This window comes from Dictyostelium discoideum, assembly GCF_000004695.1.
Source record: "Dictyostelium discoideum AX4 chromosome 1 chromosome, whole genome shotgun sequence".
NCBI classification, from domain to species: Eukaryota; Evosea; class Eumycetozoa; order Dictyosteliales; family Dictyosteliaceae; genus Dictyostelium; species Dictyostelium discoideum.
The window spans coordinates 3,232,684-3,256,408 of NC_007087.3; the positions used below are offsets into that span (position 1 = coordinate 3,232,684).

General features: G+C 20.1%; 8 protein-coding genes and 1 pseudogene across 8 annotated transcripts; 4 read left to right on the forward strand and 5 right to left on the reverse strand.

Annotated features, from left to right (window-relative positions):
• Positions 1-480: 480 nt before the first annotated feature.
• On the forward strand, positions 481-2,791 carry DDB_G0269654 (hypothetical protein; the record flags this gene model as incomplete). The annotated part of the gene is made up of 4 exons (XM_641058.1): positions 481-1,511; positions 1,587-1,701; positions 1,731-2,066; positions 2,165-2,791. 4 exons carry the CDS (start codon positions 481-483, stop codon positions 2,789-2,791), a joined length of 2,109 nt encoding a protein of 702 aa, XP_646150.1.
• Positions 2,792-3,567: 776 nt separating this feature from the next.
• On the forward strand, positions 3,568-5,431 carry DDB_G0269656 (hypothetical protein; the record flags this gene model as incomplete). Its single annotated transcript, XM_641059.1, has 3 exons — positions 3,568-4,091; positions 4,187-4,763; positions 4,838-5,431. The coding sequence occupies 3 exons, from the start codon at positions 3,568-3,570 to the stop codon at positions 5,429-5,431; spliced, it is 1,695 nt and encodes a 564-aa protein (XP_646151.1).
• Positions 5,432-7,140: 1,709 nt separating this feature from the next.
• Positions 7,141-11,460, forward strand: DDB_G0270902 (hypothetical protein; the record flags this gene model as incomplete). Its single annotated transcript, XM_641060.1, has 3 exons — positions 7,141-7,275; positions 7,399-10,620; positions 11,188-11,460. 3 exons carry the CDS (start codon positions 7,141-7,143, stop codon positions 11,458-11,460), a joined length of 3,630 nt encoding a protein of 1,209 aa, XP_646152.1.
• A 232-nt stretch (positions 11,461-11,692) lies between these two features.
• catB (hypothetical protein) lies at positions 11,693-13,965 on the reverse strand (the record flags this gene model as incomplete). Its single annotated transcript, XM_641061.1, has 3 exons — positions 11,693-13,609; positions 13,729-13,874; positions 13,950-13,965. 3 exons carry the CDS (start codon positions 13,963-13,965, stop codon positions 11,693-11,695), a joined length of 2,079 nt encoding a protein of 692 aa, XP_646153.1.
• A 475-nt stretch (positions 13,966-14,440) lies between these two features.
• DDB_G0270594 (hypothetical protein) lies at positions 14,441-14,735 on the reverse strand (the record flags this gene model as incomplete). Its single annotated transcript, XM_641062.1, has 2 exons — positions 14,441-14,670; positions 14,720-14,735. The coding sequence occupies 2 exons, from the start codon at positions 14,733-14,735 to the stop codon at positions 14,441-14,443; spliced, it is 246 nt and encodes an 81-aa protein (XP_646154.1).
• A 452-nt stretch (positions 14,736-15,187) lies between these two features.
• On the forward strand, positions 15,188-16,076 carry DDB_G0269658 (hypothetical protein; the record flags this gene model as incomplete). Its single annotated transcript, XM_641063.1, has 2 exons — positions 15,188-15,645; positions 15,722-16,076. The coding sequence occupies 2 exons, from the start codon at positions 15,188-15,190 to the stop codon at positions 16,074-16,076; spliced, it is 813 nt and encodes a 270-aa protein (XP_646155.1).
• Positions 16,077-17,050: 974 nt separating this feature from the next.
• On the reverse strand, positions 17,051-17,782 carry DDB_G0270904 (annotated as a pseudogene; the record flags this gene model as incomplete).
• A 358-nt stretch (positions 17,783-18,140) lies between these two features.
• Positions 18,141-20,069, reverse strand: DDB_G0270596 (hypothetical protein; the record flags this gene model as incomplete). Its single annotated transcript, XM_641065.1, has 1 exon — positions 18,141-20,069. The coding sequence occupies one exon, from the start codon at positions 20,067-20,069 to the stop codon at positions 18,141-18,143; it is 1,929 nt and encodes a 642-aa protein (XP_646157.1).
• Positions 20,070-20,392: 323 nt separating this feature from the next.
• DDB_G0270598 (hypothetical protein) lies at positions 20,393-21,920 on the reverse strand (the record flags this gene model as incomplete). Its single annotated transcript, XM_641066.1, has 3 exons — positions 20,393-20,619; positions 20,703-21,457; positions 21,550-21,920. The coding sequence occupies 3 exons, from the start codon at positions 21,918-21,920 to the stop codon at positions 20,393-20,395; spliced, it is 1,353 nt and encodes a 450-aa protein (XP_646158.1).
• Between the last annotated feature and the right edge of the window lie 1,805 nt (positions 21,921-23,725).

A 23,725-nucleotide genomic window follows, 5' to 3' on the forward strand; every position in this document is an offset into this window, starting at 1 on the left:
CATTTTTTGTCATCAAATTCTAAAAATACTTGGCCCTCAAAAAAATTAAAAAAATACAAAAATAAAAAAAAAATAGAAATAAAAAAATAAAAAATTCTTTAAAGAATTTTTTTTTTTTTTTTTTTTATAAAAATAATAATAATAATAATAATAATAATATATAAATAATAAAAATATTTATAAAAATAATAATAATTTTTTTTATAAAGAGTTTTTTCTTCTTTATTAAAAATTAATTTTTTTTATTTTTTTTATTTTTTTTGTTTTTTTTGTAAAAACCTAACACGTTTATTGGATAAAAACAGTTTGTAAAAACTTGGGTTGCTAGGAAAAAAATTCCTTTTTTTTTTTTTTTTTTTTTTTTTTTTCGTAAAAAGCCTTGACCAAATTTTTTTTTTTTTTTTAACTTAAAAAATTTAAAACTGATCAAAATATCAAACTAACTCTATAACTTCTCTTTTTATAAAACAAATAATATAAATGGAGTTTTCAACCAATTCAATTATTATATTAAATATTATAAAATTTTTAGATGTTGATGATATTTTTTCCTGTGAATTAGTAAATAAATCTTGGTTAAAAGTTTCAAATAAAAATAAACTTTGGGAAATTTTATTTTTAAAAAATATTTTTAATATTGATGATTATTTTAATGAATCTACAATTTTTTCAAAAGGTTTATTAATTAGTAATAATAATAATAATAATAATAATAATAATAATAATAATAATAATAATAATAATTATAATAATAATAATAATAATAATAATAATAATAATAATAATAATAATAATAATAATAATAATAATAATAATAATAATAATAATAATAATAATAATAATAATAATAATAATAATAATAATAATGAAAATAATAATAATGATAATAATGAAAATAATAATAGTAATAATAATAATGAAAATAATAATAATAATATTAAAAAAAGACCATTGGAAAATGAAACAATTTTAAAAAGCTTATCACCCAAAATATTAAAATGTGATTATAATAATAATAATAATAATAATAATAATAATAATAATAATAATTATAATAATAATAATAATAATAATAATAATAAAATAAATAATAATAAAAGTGTTGATTGTATTAAAATTAGAGATTTATATAAAATTAGTTTTCCACATCATTATAATAGATTATCAAATTTTAATAAATTAAAAAATAAAGGAGTAATTTCAGATGATGGAGTTTGGAGTGGTTGTGAAAATCTTGACAAAATTATTGAACACAAAATTTCGGCATTTAGTATTTTGTCATCTTTAAAAAGTGATTCGTATTCAATTAAAAATGATTCAAAAGTAATTTTATTATCATTTAATAGTGATACTGGTTACGATGAGAGTTATTGTTATAAATATGATACATTTCAATATTTAATTTGTATTCCAAATAAAATTGAATCAATTAATGGTGAAATAAATTTAGAATATTCAAGATTTATCAAAGCATCATTTAAAATCTATTCAAAATATGAATATTGTGAACAGTAAATATAATAATTTTTATTTTTTTATTTTTTTTTTTTTTCGATTCTAACATATTATTTATTTTTTATTTTTAGTTTTGAAAATGATGATTCTGGATATGATGGTGTTTTATTAAAAGATGAATCATATTATAATTTTGAATTATTCGATATTAACGAGCCAACATTTGATGATGATGATAATGGTTTGGTAAATTTAATGAAAGTAATCAAGAAGAGGTTGAATATGTTAAAGAGAGTTATGTTAAAGGTTTAGTTGAATTTTCAAGAAATTCATTATCATTTTCATCATATTATTATGAAAATAAATTTTTCCAACTCACTGGTTTTAATAGAGAAGAACGAACCAAGAAAAGAGTTCCCTTTGGATATGATTACAATCATTTATTTTCATCAGTATATCCAATTAAACAAAATTATAAATTATTCAACGATAGTGTTGAAAATAATCAAGATTTTAAATTTACTGATATTTCAAAAACACCAAAAGATGTTAAAACACTTTTACAAAATATCATATGGAAATATAGTATTTTTTATTTACCTGAATATTATGTAAGTTTTAATAAATAATAATAAATAATAGTAATAAAATAATAATAGTAATAAATAATAATAATAATAATACTTATTTTTTAAAATTAAATAAATAGATGAGAAAATATAAATTAAAGTTTCTCATGAAAACAGAAGAAGAATTAGAAAATGAAAAACCATATTTTGGCGAAGGGTTGGATCAATTTGTAAGAGAATCAATAATTTTAGAAAATAAATTATCATTTTCAGAAGATTATTATTCAGCTGGAATGATTTCTTCATATGATTTTAAATTCTTAATTCCATATGATGACAATAATAATTTAATTATTAATCTAAAATATTATGATAGGAATTTTGAAGAAGAAATTAATTTCACTGTTGAAGATAGATTAGTTAATTCTAATGGATGTTGTATTTGGGAAAATGATGATGATTTTAATAATTTATATTCATATAAATTACAGGAAGAAAGAGAAAAAATTCAATATGATAAAAAATTAATTTCAGATGAAATTGATTTGAAAAGTTTATCATTCTCTCAATTTATCTCATTATTACTTAAAAAGAAATATCCAAATATTTATTTTAAACTTTCAGATGTTTTTGCGGTTTCAGGTCTTGATTGTTTAATTGATTTTACTGATGACGAAAATAAAAGTTTAAAACCAAATATTGATAAAATTGGAAATTTTAATGACCCACCCCAAGAAAAAAATTTAAGAAATCTAGATTTTAAATAAATAAAAAAAAAATAAAAATAAAAATAAAAAAAAAAAAATCTAGAAAAAAAAATCTAAAAAAAAATAAACCATTGTTTTGAATTAATTTTATTTTTTAATTTTAATTTTAATTCTATTTTTTTTTTAAAAACGAGTTCCGTTTGGATATGATTATAATTATTAAAACAATTCCAACAATCTTAAAAATAAATAATAATAATACTTATTTTTAAAATTAAATAGATGAACCAATTTAATTAAGAAGAAAAAGAAAAAGAAGAAGAAGAAGAAAAGGAAGAAAAGGAAGAAGAAAATGAAAATGAAAAACCAAAATTCTTGTTAAAAAAAATAATAAAAAAATGTTGAAAATCGTTTTTTTTTTTTTTTAAAAATTCCTTTTTTTTTTTTTTTTTTAAAAAATAATCTAACCCTAAAACCTCACTTTTTGTAAAGCAAATAATAAAAAATGGAGTTTTCAACCAATTCAATAATTATTTTTAATATTATAAAATATTTAGATGTTGATGATATTTTTTCCTGTGAATTAGTAAATAAATCTTGGTTAAAAGTTTCAAATAAAAATAAACTTTGGGAAATTTTATTTTTAAAAAATATTTTTAATATTGATGATTATTTTAATGAATCTACAATTTTTTCAAAAGGTTTATTAATTAGTAATAATAATAATAATAATAATAATAATAATAATAATAATAATAATAATAATAATAATAATAATAATAATAATAATAATAATGAAAATAATAATAAAAATAATAATAATAATGAAAATAATAATGAAAACAATAATATTAAAAAAAAGACCATTGGATAACGAAACAATTTTAGAAAGTTTATCACCTAAAATATTAAAATGTGATAATAATAATAATAAAATAAATAATAATAAAAGTGTTGATTGTATTAAAATTAGAGATTTATATAAAATTAGTTTTCCACATCATTATAATAGATTATCAAATTTTAATAAATTAAAAAATAAAGGAATAATTTCAGATGATGGTGTTTGGAATAGTGAAAATCTTAGCCAAAATTTTAAACACACAACTTCAGCATTTAGTATTTTATCATCTTTAAAAAGTGATTCGTATTCAATTAAAAATGATTCAAAAGTAATTTTATTATCATTTTATAGTGATACTGGTTACGATGAGAGTTATTGTTATAAATATGATACATTTCAATATTTAATTTGTATTCCAAATAAAATTGAATCAATTAATGGTGAAATAAATTTAGAATATTCAAGATTTATCAAAGCATCATTTAAAATCTCTTCAAAATATGATTATTATGAACAGTAAGTATATTAATTTATTATTTTTTTTTATTTTTTTAAAATTCATACATGTTTTTTTTTTCGATTCTAACATATTATTTATTTTTTATTTTTAGTTTTGAAAATGATGATTCTGGATATGATGGTGTTTTATTAAAAGATGAATCATATTATGATTTTGAATTATTCGATATTAACGAACCAACATTTGATGATGATGATGATGATGATGGTGATGATGGTGGTAATAAAAAACTATCATTTAAAAATTATGATCCAGAATCAATCGAATCAGAAGCTGGAATTTCAGTATTTGAATTATGGTTTGGTAAATTTAATGAAAGTAATCAAGAAGAGGTTGAATATGTTAAAGAGAGTTATGTTAAAGGTTTAGTTGAATTTTCAAGAAATTCATTATCATTTTCATCATATTATTATCAAAATAAATTTTTCCAACTCACTGGTTTTAATAGAGAAGAACGAACGGATAAAAGAGTTCCCTTTGGATATGATTACAATCATTTATTTTCATCAGTATATCCAATTAAACAAAATTATAAATTATTCAATGATAGTGTTGAAAATAATCAAAAATTTAAATTAACTGATATTTCAAAAACACCAAAAGATGTTAAAACACTTTTACAAAATATCATATGGAAAAATAGTATTTTTTTTTTAACTGAATATTATGTAAGTTTTAATAAATAATAGTAATAAAATAATAATGATAAATAATACTTACTTTTTTAATACTAAATAAATAGATTAAAAAATTTAATAAAGAAGAAGAAGAAGAAGAAAATGAAAAACCATATTTTGGCAAAGGGTTGGGTCAATTTGTAAGGGAATCAATAATTTTAGAAAATGAATTATCATTTTCAGAAGATTATTATTCAGCTGGAATGATTTCTTCATATGATTTTAAATTCTTAATTCCATATGATGACAATAATAATTTAATTATTAATCTAAAATATTATGATAGTAGTTTTAAAGAAGAAATTAATTTCACTGTTGAAGATAAATTAGTTAATTCTAATAATGGATGTTGTATTTCAGAAAGATATGGTTTTAATAATTTATATTCATATGAATTACAGGAAGAAAGAGAAAAAATTCGATATGATAAAAAATTAATTTCTGATGGAATTGATTTGAAAAGTTTATCATTCTCTCAATTTATCTCACTATTACTTAAAAAGAAATATCCAAATATTTATTTTAAACTTTCAGATGTTTTTGCGGTTTCAGGTTTTGATTGTTTAATTGATTTTACTGATGACGAAAATAAAAGTTTAAAACCAAAAATTGATAAAGTCGCAAATTTTAATTGTTTAGCTAAGATTTCAAATGAATAAATAAATAAAATAAATAAAATAAAAAAATAAATAAAAAAAAAATAAAAATAAACCATTGTTTTTTTAATTAATTTTAATTTTTTTTTTTTTTTTTTTTTTTTTTTTAAAAAAATTCTATTATCAAGAAAATCATTATCCAATTAAAGAATTTAAAAATTATTCAATTATTTTGTTCATATGGAAAAATAGTATTTCTTTATTCATCAATAAATTGTTTAAGTTTTAATAAATAATAAATAAATAAATAAAAATAATAATAATAAATAAATAGATGAACGAATTTAACCATGAAGAAGATAATGAAAAATCAAATTTTGGTGAAGGGTTGGGTGATTTTTTTGTGAATCCATAATTTTAGAAAATAAATTATCATTTTCAGAAGATATCCCTAGTGGTCTTGGTTATTTAATTGATTTTACTGATTAAGAAATTAAAACCAAATATTGAAAAAGTTGGAAGCTTAAAAGATTTATCATAAGAAAGTATTATAAGAAATGAAAGATTTTAAATAAATAAAAATTAAATAAATAAAAAAAAAAATAAAAAAAATAAAAAGATAAAAAAAAAAAAGTTTTTACCAAAAAAAAAAAAAAAAAAAAAAAAAAAAAAAAAAAAGTGTGCAAAAATTAAAATAATTAATTGATTATTAAAGAATTTTTTTTAAAAATTATAATATATATATTGATATTTCAAATATAGATTATTTAATTTTAATTTTTTTAAAGTTCAAAATTCAAATTTTAAAATTATATTTAATATCAATCTATGAGATAGTTTCAGATTAAAAGATTTTAAAAAAAAAAAAAATTATAAAAAAAATTATGTAAAAATTAAAAAAAAAAAATAATGAATATCGTATGTGGTAATGGCTTAAGAATTTAAGATAAAAATAAAAATGAAAAAAAATAAAAAAATAAAAATGTAAAATAATTATGGAAATTAAGATAAAAATAAAAATCAAAAAGACAGGTTAAATGTCATCATTGGATATTTCCAACGAATTTTTTTTTTTTCAATTTTTTATTTTTTTTTATTTTTTTTTTTTTTATTTTTTTTTTTTTTTCATTCATTTTTATTTTATTTTATTTTTTTTCCATTCAAAAAAAAAAAACACATATATTTTGTATCTATTTATTTTTAATAAAAAAAAAGGTGAAAAAAGGTAAAAAGATTTTTTTATTTATTTTTATTTTATTTTTTATTTTATTTTTTATTTTATTTTTGTTTTTTTTTATTTAAAAAAAAAAATAAAAAAAAAAGATTTTGTTTTTTTTTTTATTTTTCAATTTTAACACACATGCCTATACATATAAGAAGAAAATTAATCTATAAGAAGAAAATTAATCTATAAACTATTGAAGATAAATAAAATCTATTTGTGTGTGTTTTATTTTTGTATTACAACTTTTTTTTTTTTTTCATATAAAATATTGTCACTAACATCACATTTTAATCATTAAAATAAAAAATAAAATAATAATAATAAAAAACTATAAATTAAATTAATTTATTAAATTAATTTATAAATAAAAACAACAAACAAATTTTAAATTAATTTTATCATTTTTTAAAAATTCTAAAACTAACACCTAAATCATCAATTATTAGTTATAGAAATTTTTCATTATAATAATAATAAATAATAACAATATCAATAATAATATAAATAGTAATAGGAAATATATTATAGGTTTTTTTTTTATTGAAAAATGATGGAAGATGAAACCAAAGATAGTTATTTAGTTAAATTATTCAATGAATTTGATACTCGTAGTACAGGTTATTTAGAATATGACCAATTAAAACAAACTGTTTGCAAAATTACTGGTAGATCTGATTTCACTGTAGGTACTTTTTAATATTTAGGTATTAACCTAAAAAAAAAAAAATTAAAATATCTAATTATTTTTCTTCTCTTTCTTTTTTTTTATTTTTTTTTATTTTTTATTTTTTTTTTATTTAAAAAGGATGAAGAATTATCAACATTATTAAATAAATTTGATACAGATAAAGATGGTAGAATTAGTTTAGATGAATTTTTAAATGGATGCAATAGTAATTCAATTGTTGATGAAGAAGATATTCAAACCTATATTTCAACGAGTAATAATAATAGTAGTTATAAATCATCAAATTTGAATAATTTATCAACTATTTCAACACCAGTTTTAAATGGTAATGGTAGTAATGGTATTCATCATAGTCATCTCGATGATGATGATGATGATAATAATAATGACGAAATAGAAGAGAATTCAATGATGAATGAAATTGGTGATTTAAGTAATGATCAAGAGAAACATTTGAAATTTATTTTCTCATTATTTGATAAGGATGGTGATGGGTTAGTATCAATTGAACAATTACGTAATATGTTGGAAGATATTAAAGTGAAATCCATTCAAGATGGTAATGGTGATGAGTTTGATAATGATAATGATGATGACGATATCGATTATATCATTAATACATTGTCAGCTGATGGTAGTAAAACAATTTCATTTGAAAACTTTATGAAAGCAATTGAACACATTAATTCACCAACACAATCAGTAATCACTGGTGGTTCACCAATGCATAATGATACAACAGTTTTTGATGGTCCACATTCTGATAATGAATTAGAAGATGCTGATAATAATAATATAGATAATAACAATAATAATAATAATAATAATAATAATAATAATAATAATAGTAGACCAGATAGCCCAATAGTAACATCACCAGATAAAAAATCAACTAGAAATAGAGGTAGAACTAGTTCATGGGTAGCACCAGTTGCAATTGTAAATATGATAAAGAGAAGAACAGATTTATATAGTAAAGATCAAATTCAAGTGTTTGATAGTAATGATAATTTAGCGGATAAATATAAAAAGGAAGCAGCATTGTTACGTACTGAAAAGGAGCATTTAGGTTCAAAGTTACATTTATTCGAAGGTCAATTAAAAGAGGCAAGAGAAAGTCAAGAGAAGTTATCCGAAGATAATGCTCAATTGAAGGAGTCCATTACCATTGGTAAGAAAACTTTAATTGAAAATCAAAAACTATCAAATCATAATAAGAAATTACAAGAACATATCGAAGATCTAAAGAAACAACTATTGGAATACGAAGATCAAAAAACTGAATTGGTTAAAACTCAAAATAGAATTAAATTGGATAAACAACAAATCTATCAGGAATTACAACAAAAAGAAAAAGATTTAAAAGAAAAGGAAGAATCAATTAAAGAATTACAACAACAGCATCATCAACAATTAACTCATTCAAGTAATGCTATTTTACAATCTTCAATTAATAATAATAATGATTCAAATAATAATAATGTTAATGGTGTAACTACTGTTGGTGGTGCTGGTGAAAATGTAAATAATCAAAATGGTGTAAATAGTACAAGTGGTGTAAATATTGAAATCGATGTAAATAGTGGTAGTAGTGGTAGTGGTAACAGTAATGGTAATGGTATTAATAAAATACAGGATAGTCATGATTTAAGATCAGTATTAATATTGGAGAATGAAAAAGCTCAAGAAACTATTAAATTTTTAACAGAGGAATTAAAGAGATATCAAATTAAGAGTAAAGGTGATAGAGATTTAATTCAAAAATTAAAAATTAATTTAGAAGAAGCACAAAGTAATACAGTTTCAAATTCTGATCCAAATCTTAGATTATCTTTATTATCAGAATTAGAACATCAAGTTGAAGCAAGATTAGGTAGTACTCCATTGAATTCAAGTTTTATGGAACAATTTATTGACCAACAACAACAACAACAATCACCTTTATCACAACGTTCAATTTTAAAGAAATCAACCTCAAAAACTTCATCATTAGATGATGATGGTGATTTAATTTTAAATGATAATAATGATGATGATGATGATAATAATAATAATGAAGATAGTGATGATAATAGTAATAATAATATTAAAAAAGATAATGAAATAAAACAATTAAAATCAACATTAGAAATAGAAATTAAATTAAAACAAGGATTAATTGAATTGGTTGAGCAAAGTAAGAATGATAATCAAAAATTGGAACAAATGACATCATCATTAAAACAATTGAATTTAGAGCTAACTGATAAACATCAACAACAAACATCACAACTTTCAAAGATGGTAGAGGATTTACAATCACAAAAGGAACAATTGAATCAACAAGTTGTTGTCTTACAACAATCCAATCAAGTAAACAATCAAGAGTTATTGAAAACAATCGATCAATTACAACAATCAATCAATGATAAACAAAAACAATATGATCAAACCATTACAGAGTTAACCAATCAATCAAATACTGAAAAATTACAATTACAATCACAAATTCAATCACTTCAATCAAATATTGATCAATTAAATCAATTAAAAAAAGAACAACAATTACAAAAAGATGAATTATTATTAAAACAACAAAAACTTGAACAACAAATTGAAAAATATGAACAACAACAACCACCACCACCAAATCAAGATGAAGAAATTCAACAATTAAAACAAACCATTGAATCAAATGAAGATGAAAATGAAAAACTTTTAAAGAAAATTGAACAATTAGAATTTGAAAATCAAAAGATGTTATCACAACAACAAATCTTTGCAAAATCAATTGAAACCCCTTCCAATCTATCAGATCCAATTAATATTAAAGCTGGTCAAACTCAAAATGAATTATCATCACTTAAACAAAGATTAGAGGAATTGGCTGCAAAGAATAATAATTTACTTTCAGAGAATACTCAATTAAAGAATTCTTTAACACCAGTTGATTCACCATCAACTTCACAAAGAGAAATACCAACTACAAATGACATCAATGATTATAATTTGGTTAAATCAACATCAGCAACATCAATTGAAAATCTTCAAAATGAAATTTCATCATTAAATACTTTAAATCAACAATTACAAAATGATTTAAAGAAATATGAATCAAAGGCACAATCACATCAACAACAACAATTACAACATACAAATAGTACCATTAATTTGATCGATGATTTAAAGAAAGCAAATGAAATTTCAAATGAAAAATTTAGAACTTTAGAATATGAAAATTTAATGGTCAAAGAAGATAATAAAGATTTACAAAATAAGAATCAATTATTACAAGATAAAATTGATTCAATGAAAGTTGAATTTGAAAATAATTTAAATCAAGTTCAAATTAATGAAAAGGTAAGCAATTATTTAAAAAAAAAAAAAAAAAAAAAAAAAAAAAAATCACAATCATCTTTACATTTCTATCCATATAAATATTATATATATATATATATAATATAATTTATATATACATATCATATATATATATATATTCTCCTTTTTTTTAATTATTTATTCGATTTTATTTTTATCAACTTCAAATTTCAAATTCCTTCACTCTTTTTATACACCAAAAAAAAAAAAAAAAAAAAAAAAACAATAACTCAATCACAATTATTTTTTAATGGTAAAAAAAATGGGGGCATTGGTGGTGAGATGTTTAAAAGGGAAAAGAGAAAAATGAATGATAAAATTATCAAATTAAATTTCATCACTTGAAAGGAATATTAACATATAATATTTTTATTTTATATTTATACATATATTCATATATATAATTATATATAAAATTATCACTACCTCCCCTTATTTATTAAAAACCACTTTATATATTATAAATTATCAATCAACATATATATATATACACACAACACAATACACACAAATTATTATTTTTAAATTATTTTTTTACTAACATTTTAGAAATCAAAGCTTATCAAAGAAATCGATGATTTGAAAGCAAAATTAAAGAAATATGAAAATGATAGTGATCATCACCAAATTGAAATGGAAGATGAAACTAAATCATTAAAAGATAGAATTGATGATTTATCAAATAAATTACAAAATGAAAAGAATTTAACAAAACACCTTCAATCACAATTAAACTCAATTAATAATGAAAGTGATGACCAAGCTCCATTAATTGGTGGCCATGTTAAACAAAAGAAGAGAGGTTGTTGTACAATTCAATAAATAATAATATAACACAACCAATTTTAAAAAGGAAAAAAATACAAAAAATAATAACATATATAATATTAAAGAGATAAATATAAATTTTCTCAATACATAAAATAAAAACTATAATAAACATATACGTATTTATAACATTTTTTTTTTTTTTTTACGCATATTATAAGATTTATTATATAAACTTTTTTTTTTTTTTTTTTAATAATAGAATTGTGAGTGTAAAACAATTTGTTTAGGCTGGAATTTTGGAAACTTTTGATTCTCTTTCCCAAACACGATGATGAGCAAGTGAATAAAAGAATTGTTCAGTGATATCTTTATAACCATTACCAAGTAATAAACCATGATCTTGAGGTAAACGAAGTAATTCTTTAATCACCGATACAGAACCACCAAATGCAATGGTTTTGAGATGTTTAAAGGCTTCAAGAATGTAATGAAGGAAATTACCATCATCAGAGAGGATTTTAGTGGCTTCTTCTGTTGATTTTGGAACATAGACTGCATCAAAGAAAATGGAAGGGTTACCAATGATTGTACCTTTTGGAGATAACATTTCACCACCACTACATTCTACTTGTGCCAAAGTTGAAGAGACTAACATTACCATTGCACCTCTTTTCTCCATATCATCTTTGAAATTGATAACGTCATCATAGTCAACACCTTTTTCAATGATAACTGAAATTCTACGACTAACGATATCACCAGATAATAAATTTGGTTGAGATAAAGCTGGTGATGGTTTTACCATAATCTTCTTGATTGGTTTGGTTGAAGTTGGTTCAATCTTTACACCAAGATTCTTGGCAACTTTTTCAGCGAGTACTGAATCAATGTTTACCAAGATATTGTTAACATAACGTGTACGAACTTCTGGTCTTGAACATTTTGATATCTCAAAAGTGTATGCGGCGATGATGTGATTCTTTTCATGTTGAGACATACTATTCCAAAACATGGTGGCTTGTGAGAAATGATCTTCAAAAGTTTCACTTCTATCATAGGATTTGGTACCACTGATATTCTCTGGATAAGGTCTGAAGCCACCTTTATTTGCTGATGGTTCCTTTAGTAATGGATAGCCTTTATCAATTGAGTTTGGGAAATAACTTGCACCACCTTTATTGATTGTCATACGATGAATACCATCTCTTTGATTATTAGCAAATGGACATACTGGTCTGTTGATTGGAATTTCATTGAAATTGGGACCACCTAAACGTGATAGTTGAGTATCTAAATATGAGAAAATACGACCTTGCAACAATGGATCATTACTGAAATCAATACCTGGCACCACATGAGAGACACAGAATGCCACTTGTTCAGTCTCTGCGAAAAAGTTATCTGGATTTCTATCGATAACCATTCTACCCAATGGAATTACTGGTGTCAATTCTTCTGGAATTAATTTGGTTGGATCTAAAATATCGAAATCAAATTTCTTTTGTAAATCTTCATCCAATAATTGTGCACCCAATTCCCATTGTGGGAAATCACCAGACTCAATATCTTCCCAAAAACGTCTACGATGATAATCACAATCTTTACCGGCAATCTTTTGAGCTTCATCCCAAAGCAATGAGCATGTACCAGACAATGGTTTCCAATGAAGTTTTACAAATGTACTCTTTCCTTCTTGATTAATGAAACGGTATGAATGAACACCGAAACCTTGTTGATGACGAAGTGAAATTGGGATACCACGATCTGACATTACCCATAGTACGCTATGAGCACTCTCTGGTTTTAATCCACAGAAATCATAAAAAGTATCATGAGCACTTCCCCCAGTTGGCATTTCATTCTGTGGTTCCATCTTTACTGCATGTACAAAATCTGGGAATGAACTTGCATCTTGAATAAAAAACACTGGCATATTATTACCAACTAGATCATAATTACCTTCGTCAGTATAGAATTTCACAGCAAATCCATGAACGTCACGAACTGTATCAGCTGATCCTCTTGGTCCTTGAACTGTTGATATACGAATGAAAACTGGTGTTTTCTTATCTTGTTTACTCAAGAAATCTGCTTTTGTTAATTTACTATGATCCTTATAAGAAAGAAAATAACCATGAGCTCCTGTTCCTCTTGCATGAACAATTCTTTCTGGAATTCTTTCATGATCAAAATGAGTTATCTAAAATAAAAATAGAAAAAAGTATTATGAAAATAAAAATAAAAAAAATAATTAATATGTTTTAATTTTTTTTTTTTTTTTTTTTTTTTTTTAAAAAAATAATAATTTATTTTTATTACCTTTTCTCTTAAAACAAAATCTTCCAAAAGAGTTGGACCTCTTGGACCTGCTTTTAATGAATTTGCATCATCTGATAAAGAAACACCAGTATTTGTTGTTGAATAAACTGGATTCTTATCATTTGTTTTGAATTTTTCAAGTTGTTCTATTTAATTTTTTAATTTTTTAATAATAATTTATATAAATATAATAGTAATCGTAGAAAATTATTAATATTTACCTAATTTCTTATTCATTTTTTATTTGATTAGAATTAATAATATGAAGGAAAATAAATAAAAAAATTATTTTTGTTTTTAAATTTATTTTTTTAATTTAATTTTTTTTTTTTTTATTATGAAGTTTTATTTTTTCCTTTTTCAGATAAACTTTTTTTATATATATTTTTTTTTTTTTTTTTTTTTTTTTTTTTTTTTTTTTTTTTTTTTTTTTTTTTTGGGGTTAATGCTATAAGAGGGGTTCATTTCAAAAATAGCCCAATGAAATTACTATTTTTTTTTTACAATTTTTTTTTTTTTTTTTTTTTTTTTTTTTTTTTTTTTTTTTTTATTATTACATTAGGTTTTAAATTACACAAATCAATACTAAAATTATTGATATTGTTTTTTTTTTTTTTTTTTTTTTATACATTGTGAAATAATTTATTTAATTTTTTATTTTATTGAGTGACCAATTTATTTTTTTTTTTTATTTTTTTTTTTTAGTTTTTTATTATTCAATTGGGTCAAATGTACTTAAAATAGAAATATCATCCTCTGAATAATTTTCAGTGAAATTTTTAATTTTGTCATTTAATGAATTTTTGTTTGTTTTGTTTAAAAATGAACTCTTTGTTATTTTTCTTCTTGACTCCATAGCATCTGGATTTGAATTTTTACGTTCATCATAACCTTGAAATCTTTTTTTTTTTAAATCTATAATTTTAATTAAAAAAAAAAATTCTTTTTTTAATAAAAAATTAAAAATATGGAAAAAAAAAAAAATACTTACCAGATTGATTATCCATATTTTATTTGAATATTTATAATTATAAAATTATAAAGGAAAAGAAAAGAAAAGAAAAAAAAAAATAAAAATAAAAAAAGAAAATTACTAATACATTCCATGAAATAATTTTAAAATAGTTTTTTTTTTTTTTTTTTTAATTTTATTTTTTTATAATTTTTTTTTTTTTTTTATACTTATTTGGAAAAATCTAAAAATATTTTCCATTTTTTTTTTTATTTTAATTTTTTTAAAATTAATGTTTATTTTTACATTTTATTTTTCTTTTTTTTTTTTATTTACCTTTTTTTTTTTACCTTTATTTTTTTTTTTACCTTTATTTTTTTTTTTTAAAAAAAATAAAAAACTAAAAATATCAAAAAAAAAAAAAAAAAAAAAAAGTTTCGTTTTTATTTTATTTTTATTTTAATTTAGATTGATTATTTAGATTTGTAAATTTATACAAAAAAAAAAATGACAATAAAAAATGAAGAACAACAACAACAAACAAATAAATTAAAATATCCAAAGAATTTATTATCATCAGGATTAGATGGTGAAGGTAATACATATATAAATATTGAAGATCTTTGGAAAAAGGAATTAGAAGGTAAAGATAATAAAATGGAAGATAAATGGTATAAATCAGCAGATGAATATTGGAAAGGAGTAGAAGCAACCGTTGATGGTATGTTAGGTGGATTAGCACAAGTATCACCAATTGATGTTGTTGCCTCAAAAGTTTTCATTCAAGATTTTATTAAAGGTACTGATAGTCGTCCACCAATTAATTTGAATTTAGCATTAGATTGTGGTGCTGGTATTGGTAGAGTTGCAAAAGAATTCCTTTTACCAATTGGTTTTAAAAATGTTGATTTAGTTGAACAAAATAAATTATTCTTAGATAAAGCAAAATCTGATAATTTCAAAGAGTATCTAACTAATTTAAGAAAAAAAAAAAAAAAAAAAAAACAAATACTAATATATATATATATATATATTTATTAGTGATAATAGAGTTGAAAATTATTATGCGGTTGGATTACAAGATTTTACATTTGAAAAAAAGTATGATTGTATTTGGATTCAATGGGTAATTGGACATTTACATGATTTAGATTTTATAGAATTTTTAAAGAAATGTATGGATTCATTGACACCAAATGGTATCATTTGTATTAAAGATAATTGTGCTAAAAAAAGATTTATAATGGATAAAGAAGATAACTCTGTATCAAGAACTGAAGATCACTTAAAATATCTTTTCGATCAAGCTGGTTGTAAATTATTAAAATCAATGGTACAACCAAATTTTCCAAAAGAATTATTCCCAGTTTTAATGTTTGCTTTAGAAAGAAAATAATAAATAAATAAATAAATAATAAATAAATAAATAAATTTTAAATTTATTTATTATTTTTTAATAATTTCAATTTTTTAATTTCTTTTATATACATTAATTTTAAATGAATTTGGTCTAATGTTTATACCAAAGTTTTCAGTAGTATCAATTGGTTCATTAGTTATTGGAGTTATTTTATAATTTAAAATGAAATTACTAACAAATAAGAATAATTCATGGTTTGCAATTTGTTGACCAACACAATTTCTATTACCAATTGAAAATGGTATAAAAGATTCTATATTATTATCAAGGAAACGATTTGGGTTGAATTGATTTGGATTTTTATAGATTGATTCATCATGATTTAATGCTCTATAGTTTATAACAACATGACTCCCTTTTGGTATGAAATGACCTTTAATAATTAAATCCTTTCCAACTACTCTTGGTATACCATATGGAGTTATTGGTGTAATTCTCATTGATTCTTTGATTGTTGCATTTAAATATGGTGTTGATGAACGATCTGATAAATATATCCTATCTTCAACTCTACCACAACTATCTACAATACTTTTTAATTCTTTAAAAATTAATTCTTGAACATCTTGATTATTTGCAATTCTTAATATAATCCATTCAATTCCTTTTGCAGCAGTATCTGTACCTGCAACTAATAAATCTAATGAATTTGAAACAATTGATTTAACACTTTCTTTATCTTTGATTCCAACTTCTTTAATAAATGTATGTAATAAATCATAATTTCTAAAAAGTTTTAAAAAAAAAAAATTATTAGAATAATAATAATAAAAAAATAAATTTTTTAAATATATATTTACTCTTCTTTTTCATTATCAATTGTTTTTAAATGTTCATAAAATTTTTTATATACATAATCTCTTGCTAATGGAACATTTGAATCTGTTAATTTTAAAAATAAAGAATAAATTGGTTTTAAGAAACTAATATAATCACCAATATGACCAACATCAGCCAAGACAAAAATATTTTCTAAACATGTACAAAACTGTCCCATTTTCTAAATTTTCATTATATGATAATGGTTCATTGAAAATATAAGTCATCATAGTTGATAATGTAAATCTTGTGGCAAATAAACGAAAGTTTAATGGTTCACCACTTTCTGAAAATGGTTTAACTGATTGAATTAAATCATTGATTTGTTTATTTAATAATTCATAAACACTTTTAACAATACCTTTTTTCATAGCTTTTTGAATCATTTCTCTATTATTTACCCATTTTTCATTTGATAATAGTATACCATTTTGATTATCACTACAATGTGAAAATGATGGTGTAATTGGTCTTTCCAAGAATGAGTTATGATTCTTTATAAATAATTCTTCAATTATTTTATAATCACTTACCATTATTGTTTTATTATCACCTAAATACACTCTAAAAATGTCACCATATTGTTTAACTAATTCGTGACATTTTATATGTGGTTTACTTGTAATTTGATGTAAATTTCCAATAATTGGTAAAGGAAAAGGTCCATTAACTTCAAATTTATTTTTTTTAATATATTTTTTATACTAAAATTTTTTTTTTTATTTTTTTTTTTTTTCCAGTTTAAAAAAATATTAATATTAATATGTTTTTTTAATTTTATTTTTTAAAATTTAAATTATAATTACATTTGATTTAAATAAATAAAAAATTATTAAAAAAATAACAATATTAATTATATTCATTTAAAAAATTATTATTTTATTTTAATTAAGTAGAATTTTAATTTTTTGGAAAAAAAAAAAAAAAAATAATTTCGATAAAAACATCATCATTTTTAAAAATTTAAAAAATTTTAATCATTTCAAATAATAACCTATTTAAATTTTATTTATTTTGATTTAATTTTTTTTTTTTTTTTTTAGTGTGTAGACTGACCACATTCACCACTGTTGAAAATGAGAAATAAACTGAAAAAACAATTCAGTCTTTTTAAATTTTATTTTTATTCACATCATATTATTTTATATTATTATTAATATGCAAATTCACAAAAAAAGATATTTTTATTATTCTTATTATTTATTATTCGTTATTTATTTATTATTTATTATATTGCAAAATAAAATTTGTAAAAAAAAAGATTTTTTGGTTGAAATCAAATAAATTATTAATTAGTTTAATATTTTCAGAGTTAATTTTCCAAATTATAAAATTTTCTATTAATTGCGAAAGTTTACAAACCGAATCAACTAATAAGAATCGGTCGGAAAGAATTAAAGTGGATTTTAGTTGGTTCAAACCTAAATTTTTTAAAAATTCTAATTGAATGTCATTGGTTTGCATATAGATTAATTCTAATATAATTCGAAGCGATTCAGAGGTTAAATCAATGTCACATTCAAAGTTAATAACTCCATTAGTAGATTCTTCAAAAGATTCACATGTTAAAATCGTTTTAAAATATTCACTAGATTTAATTAATATTTCTTTATGTGCTTTAAAAATTCTACCTTGAATAATTAATTGACAATTACTCGTATTTTCATCATTTAATAATTTAATTTCTTCTTCTTTATTATTATTATCTTTATTTTTATTTCTAATTTTAATTTTTCTAATTAATTTTTTATTTTGTATTAAATTTGATTTTAATGATAAAATTGTTGATTTACTTTGATTATATTGATGTTGAAATTTAGTGAATCTTTGCTGTTGTTGTTGTTGTTCTTCTTCTTCTTCAATTGATTTTAATAAAATTTCATTTCTTTGACCAGATATTAATAGTAATTTACTTAATTCTTTAATGAATTTTAATTTTTCAATATTATTTTCAGTGAATGATATTGGTAATAATTCAATTTGAAATGTTAATAATTTAATACCATCAATTCTTAACTCTTTAAATAATCTAATTAATGAATAAACTTGAATATCGAATAACCATTGTAAAACTCTTTCATTATCCCATTTATGAATTTTTGATAATTTAATTTTTCTAATTAATTCAATTGATTCATCTTCTTCATTAAAATAATAAAAATTATTTAATTGATTAAATTTATTATTATTATTTTGTCTACAATCTTCAGAGTGATTATTATTATTATTATTATTATTATTATAAATATTATCTTGTTCTTCTTCTTCTTCTTCTTCTCCTTCCTCTTCTTCATCACCAATTAATTGATTTGTAATTGTAGATTTTTGTGATAAATTAAAATGAATAGTGAATGGATAATCATAAATTGGATCTGGATGTTGATTTGGATTTGTATTTGAAGTACCAAACTTTTTGAAATAATTTGATGATTTACATCTAAATAGTTGAGTTCTATCATTTTTATTATTTTCCATTACACATGCTAAGAAAAATCTAGTTACATTATTGTTATTATTATTTTTATTATTTAATTTTAAATAATCAGTTAAATCTAATTTTTTATCGAAATGAATTGGTGTAGTTGGTAAATTTAATGGTAATAATGTAAAATTAAGTTGATCGGTAATTATTGAATAAACTTCATGTGAATCCATTCTTTTAAATGATTCTTTTAATATTGCTTCATTTGATTTTGTACTGATATACCAATTAATGATAGAATTTGGATCGAATGTCATGAATAACATATTTATAAATAGATTGGTTATTTCTAATCTTGGGTCGAATTCCCATGACCAAATTGCAATTCCTCTACTATGATTATCTCTACCAATATAGCACATCTCCCAACCAGTTTCATATTTATATTTTAAATTTGAACTATATAAATATTGATTTTTTATTATTATTATTGCTTTTTCATCATGTTCTTCTTTTTCTTTTTCTTCTTTTTCTTTCTTTTTATTTTTAATCGATTTATATTGATTTGATTTTGTGTCATAACTAAATTCATGATATGAAATTGGTCTTTTAAATTCTATTTCTTTTGCTGTTAAATTATCTATATCAATTTCTAACATATATAATGGTACAATATCTTTATTATTTATTTTTACTTTATATTCTAAATCATTTTTTATAACTTCCATTTTTTTTTTTTTTAAAAAAATAAAAATAAAAATAAAAAAAAAAATAAAAAAAATACAACAAAAATAAAAAAAAAAAAAAAATAAACAAAAAAAAAACAAAAAAATAATAAAAATATTAGTTATAAGGTTATTTTAAATCCAAAAAAAAAAAAAAATAAAAAAAAAAAAATAAAAATAAAAACAAAAATAAAAATTAAAATAATAACTTTAAGATATTTTTTAGATATTTATTTTATTTATTTATTTGTTTGTTTGTTTTTAATTTTTTAAATTATTTTGATTTTTTTGATTTTTGGTTTTAATTAATTAAAAAAAAATATTATCTAATCAACATTTTCAAATATAAATCTTTCAAACAATTTCAATAATTTACAGAATGATAAATGTTGACATATATAGATTGTGTAGGTGATTCGTTCTGGTGAAATCGATTTGAAATTTTCATAACTTAAACTTTCATAGCTTGTAAAATAAACCAATTTCAATACATATTCTAGTGACTCATAATTTAAATAACCTTCTTCAACCAATTCCCATTCTGTACGATTAACTGAAAATATATTTTTAAAAAAATCTGAATTCTTTGATAATACTTCTTTGTGTACCTCTAATATTTTTTTATCAATTATTAACTCGAAATCGATTTCTCACCATTGATTGATAATTTATTATTATTATTATTGACGTTGATACTGAGACTATTATCAAAATTAATTTGTTGAAAATGTTGAGGTGGTAATGATTGAACTGGGGAAGAATCAAATAAACAAAAAATATTACTATTACTATTAGAATTACTATTACAATTGTTATTATTATTTATTACCAAAGACTGTTTATTTGTTAATACCCAATTGCTTGATGATGTATTACTATTTTCAATTGATTTTACACTGATATCTTTTTTAATAAAACAAAATGATTCTTTATTTGAACTATTATTTTGATTGTTATTATCATTATCACTATTACTATTATCACTATTATTACTATTATTGATTTGAAAATTTTCACAAAGTTTGAAAGTACAATTAAAAGTATTATTGTCTTGATTTGAACCAAATTCATTAAAATTTCCACCATTCATTATACATACTATACATAATTTACCAAAACCAATTGTATATTCACTTAAATCCATCTCTAAATTGAATATGCTACCAAGTATTTTATCTATTGGTAATTTGTAGAAATTCCTCTTTACATATTCTGTAACATTTTTGTCTTTATTACCCTTAAAAAATTCATTTCCAATGTAAAGATCTATACCTTTTTCTGTTGAATCCAATGAAAAACTAAATTGAGTTAAGCATCTTGTTATCACTACATTTTTACCAAATTCCCATGACCAAATACAAAGACCATTATCATTCTTGTCAAAATAACACCTAATTTTTAAAAAAAAAAAAAAAAAAAAAAAAAAAAAATGTTAATAAAAATTGAAATTAATAATTTTTAAATAAATAAATTTATACAATACTTTTTATGAAAATGAACATTATCACAATAATATAATTGATTATTTAAAATTGTTTCATTTTTATTACAAATTTTAATTAATTTATTTTTATTAAATTTTGGTTCATAGCATATTTGATGGTATGAATAATGATTTTTATTTTTATTTATATTATTTATTATTGAATTTTTATTATTATTTTTATTATTATAATTTATTAAATTTTTATTTTTATTATTATTATTTTTAAAATCTGATTCAATATTTAATTTTATTTTATCAAATTGATTTAATATTAAACTGGGTATATTATTATTTTCCTCCCCTAATTTTATATTATTACTGTTATTAATATTATCTGTATTATCACTATTTAATGAAAAAGATGCCATTTTTTTTTTTTTTTTTTTTAAAGGCAATGTATATTTATATTATAATTATTATTTGTAAATAAAAATAGGGGAAATAAAAAAGTTTAAATATATAAAAAAAAAAAAATAAAAAATATTTATAGGCTTCATAATAATAAATTTTAAAAAAAAATAAAATTTTTTAATTTGGATCAATAGATGAATTATGTTAAAATTTCCTAAAATAAACATCCATCATTTTCCTTTTTTTTAAAGAAAAATATTTTGTTTTTTTTTTTTTTTTTTTTTTTTTTTTTGGATATTTAATAATAAGATTTTATCTGGGGGTCATTGATGATTGTTTATTTTAGGAGACTTTATAATAAAAAATGAAAATCTCTTAGCTGATTGGTTATATCCAATTTTTTATTAATTTTTTTTTTTTTTTTCCTAAATATTTTTTTTTTTTTATTTTTTTTTTTTTATATATAAAGTTTATTTAAAAGATTAGCATTACATTTTATTATTTAATTTGATTATGTGTTGTATATGTATTTTTTGATATATTTTTATTTATTTTAAAATTGTTGAATTAATTTAGTTCCATCATTGCCTTGTTTAAAAAAAAAAATTTTAAAGGGTTGAGTATAATTTTAATGTTTGCTCTTGATGACGTGAGGGGTGAGCAGTGAATGTGTAGAATTTTTTTTTTTTTTTTTAGTTTTCATATTGAACAAATAATAAATTTTTTTTTTTTCAAAGTTATTTGATCTGAATTTGTTGGAAATATGTAAATTTTTTTTTTTTTTTTTTTTTTTTTTATTCAGTTTTGATGATATTTAAAATTAAATGTATGAATAATAGTTTTTTTATAATATCAACTAATCAATGTTTATTCATTAAAGGATATAAATAATAGTTTGTTTTGTTTTTTAAGTACCAGCTAATATTTTAAAAATTAAATAAAGAAATTAAGAATGAGGGTTTTTCGCTTTACAATTGATTGCGGATCAAACCCACATGTTATGAATTATTAATTCCATTGTGTTTCTATATGCCAAGGTTCTGTTAAAATGAAATTTTTTTTTTTTTTTTTTTTTGATATTAATTATTAATAATTATATTATTTAGAGTTAAATAAATTGATCCACAATTACTCTATTTGGTAGGCTGTGTTTGGTATACTGTATTCGTTGATATTTTGATATTTAATATTTTTAATTTGTTTGATGTATTCTCATTTACAAATTGAAAGTGTTCCTCTTGACTACATATATAAAGTAAAATTTTTTAATTTATTTATGTAGTTCAAGGTTGCAGATTTATACCATTTTTTGAGAACAATATCGTAGTTTAATATAGCGTCTTGAATTTTGTAATCACTGTAGAGTTGATGATAAAATCATATCTGATGTAATATCAAAGGAACTCACAATTAATATTATATTAATGCTGTAAAGCATGAATCAAAACTAACTTTTTTATTTCATTTTTTCAGTTTTTATAATTTTTAAGTTTTCCTTATTTCCGACCATAAAGCTTTTAACAAACACTAAAATATATAAAATTAAATAAATTAATTATTATTTTAATTATTATTGTTCAATTGTTAATTATTATTCTTATTGACATTCCTATTATTAATTTTTTTTTTTTTTAGATATTAATTAATTAGTTACTTGATCTTTATTTAGATCTTTAGTTATAATAAGTGTTTATTTTGGTTTTATGTGTATATATATATATATATTTTTTTTTTTTTTTTTTTTGTTTTACATAAATTGATCTACAAAAATTTTGTTACTGTATCCCAAGTAATCATTAGCATTCGGATTATATTTTTAATG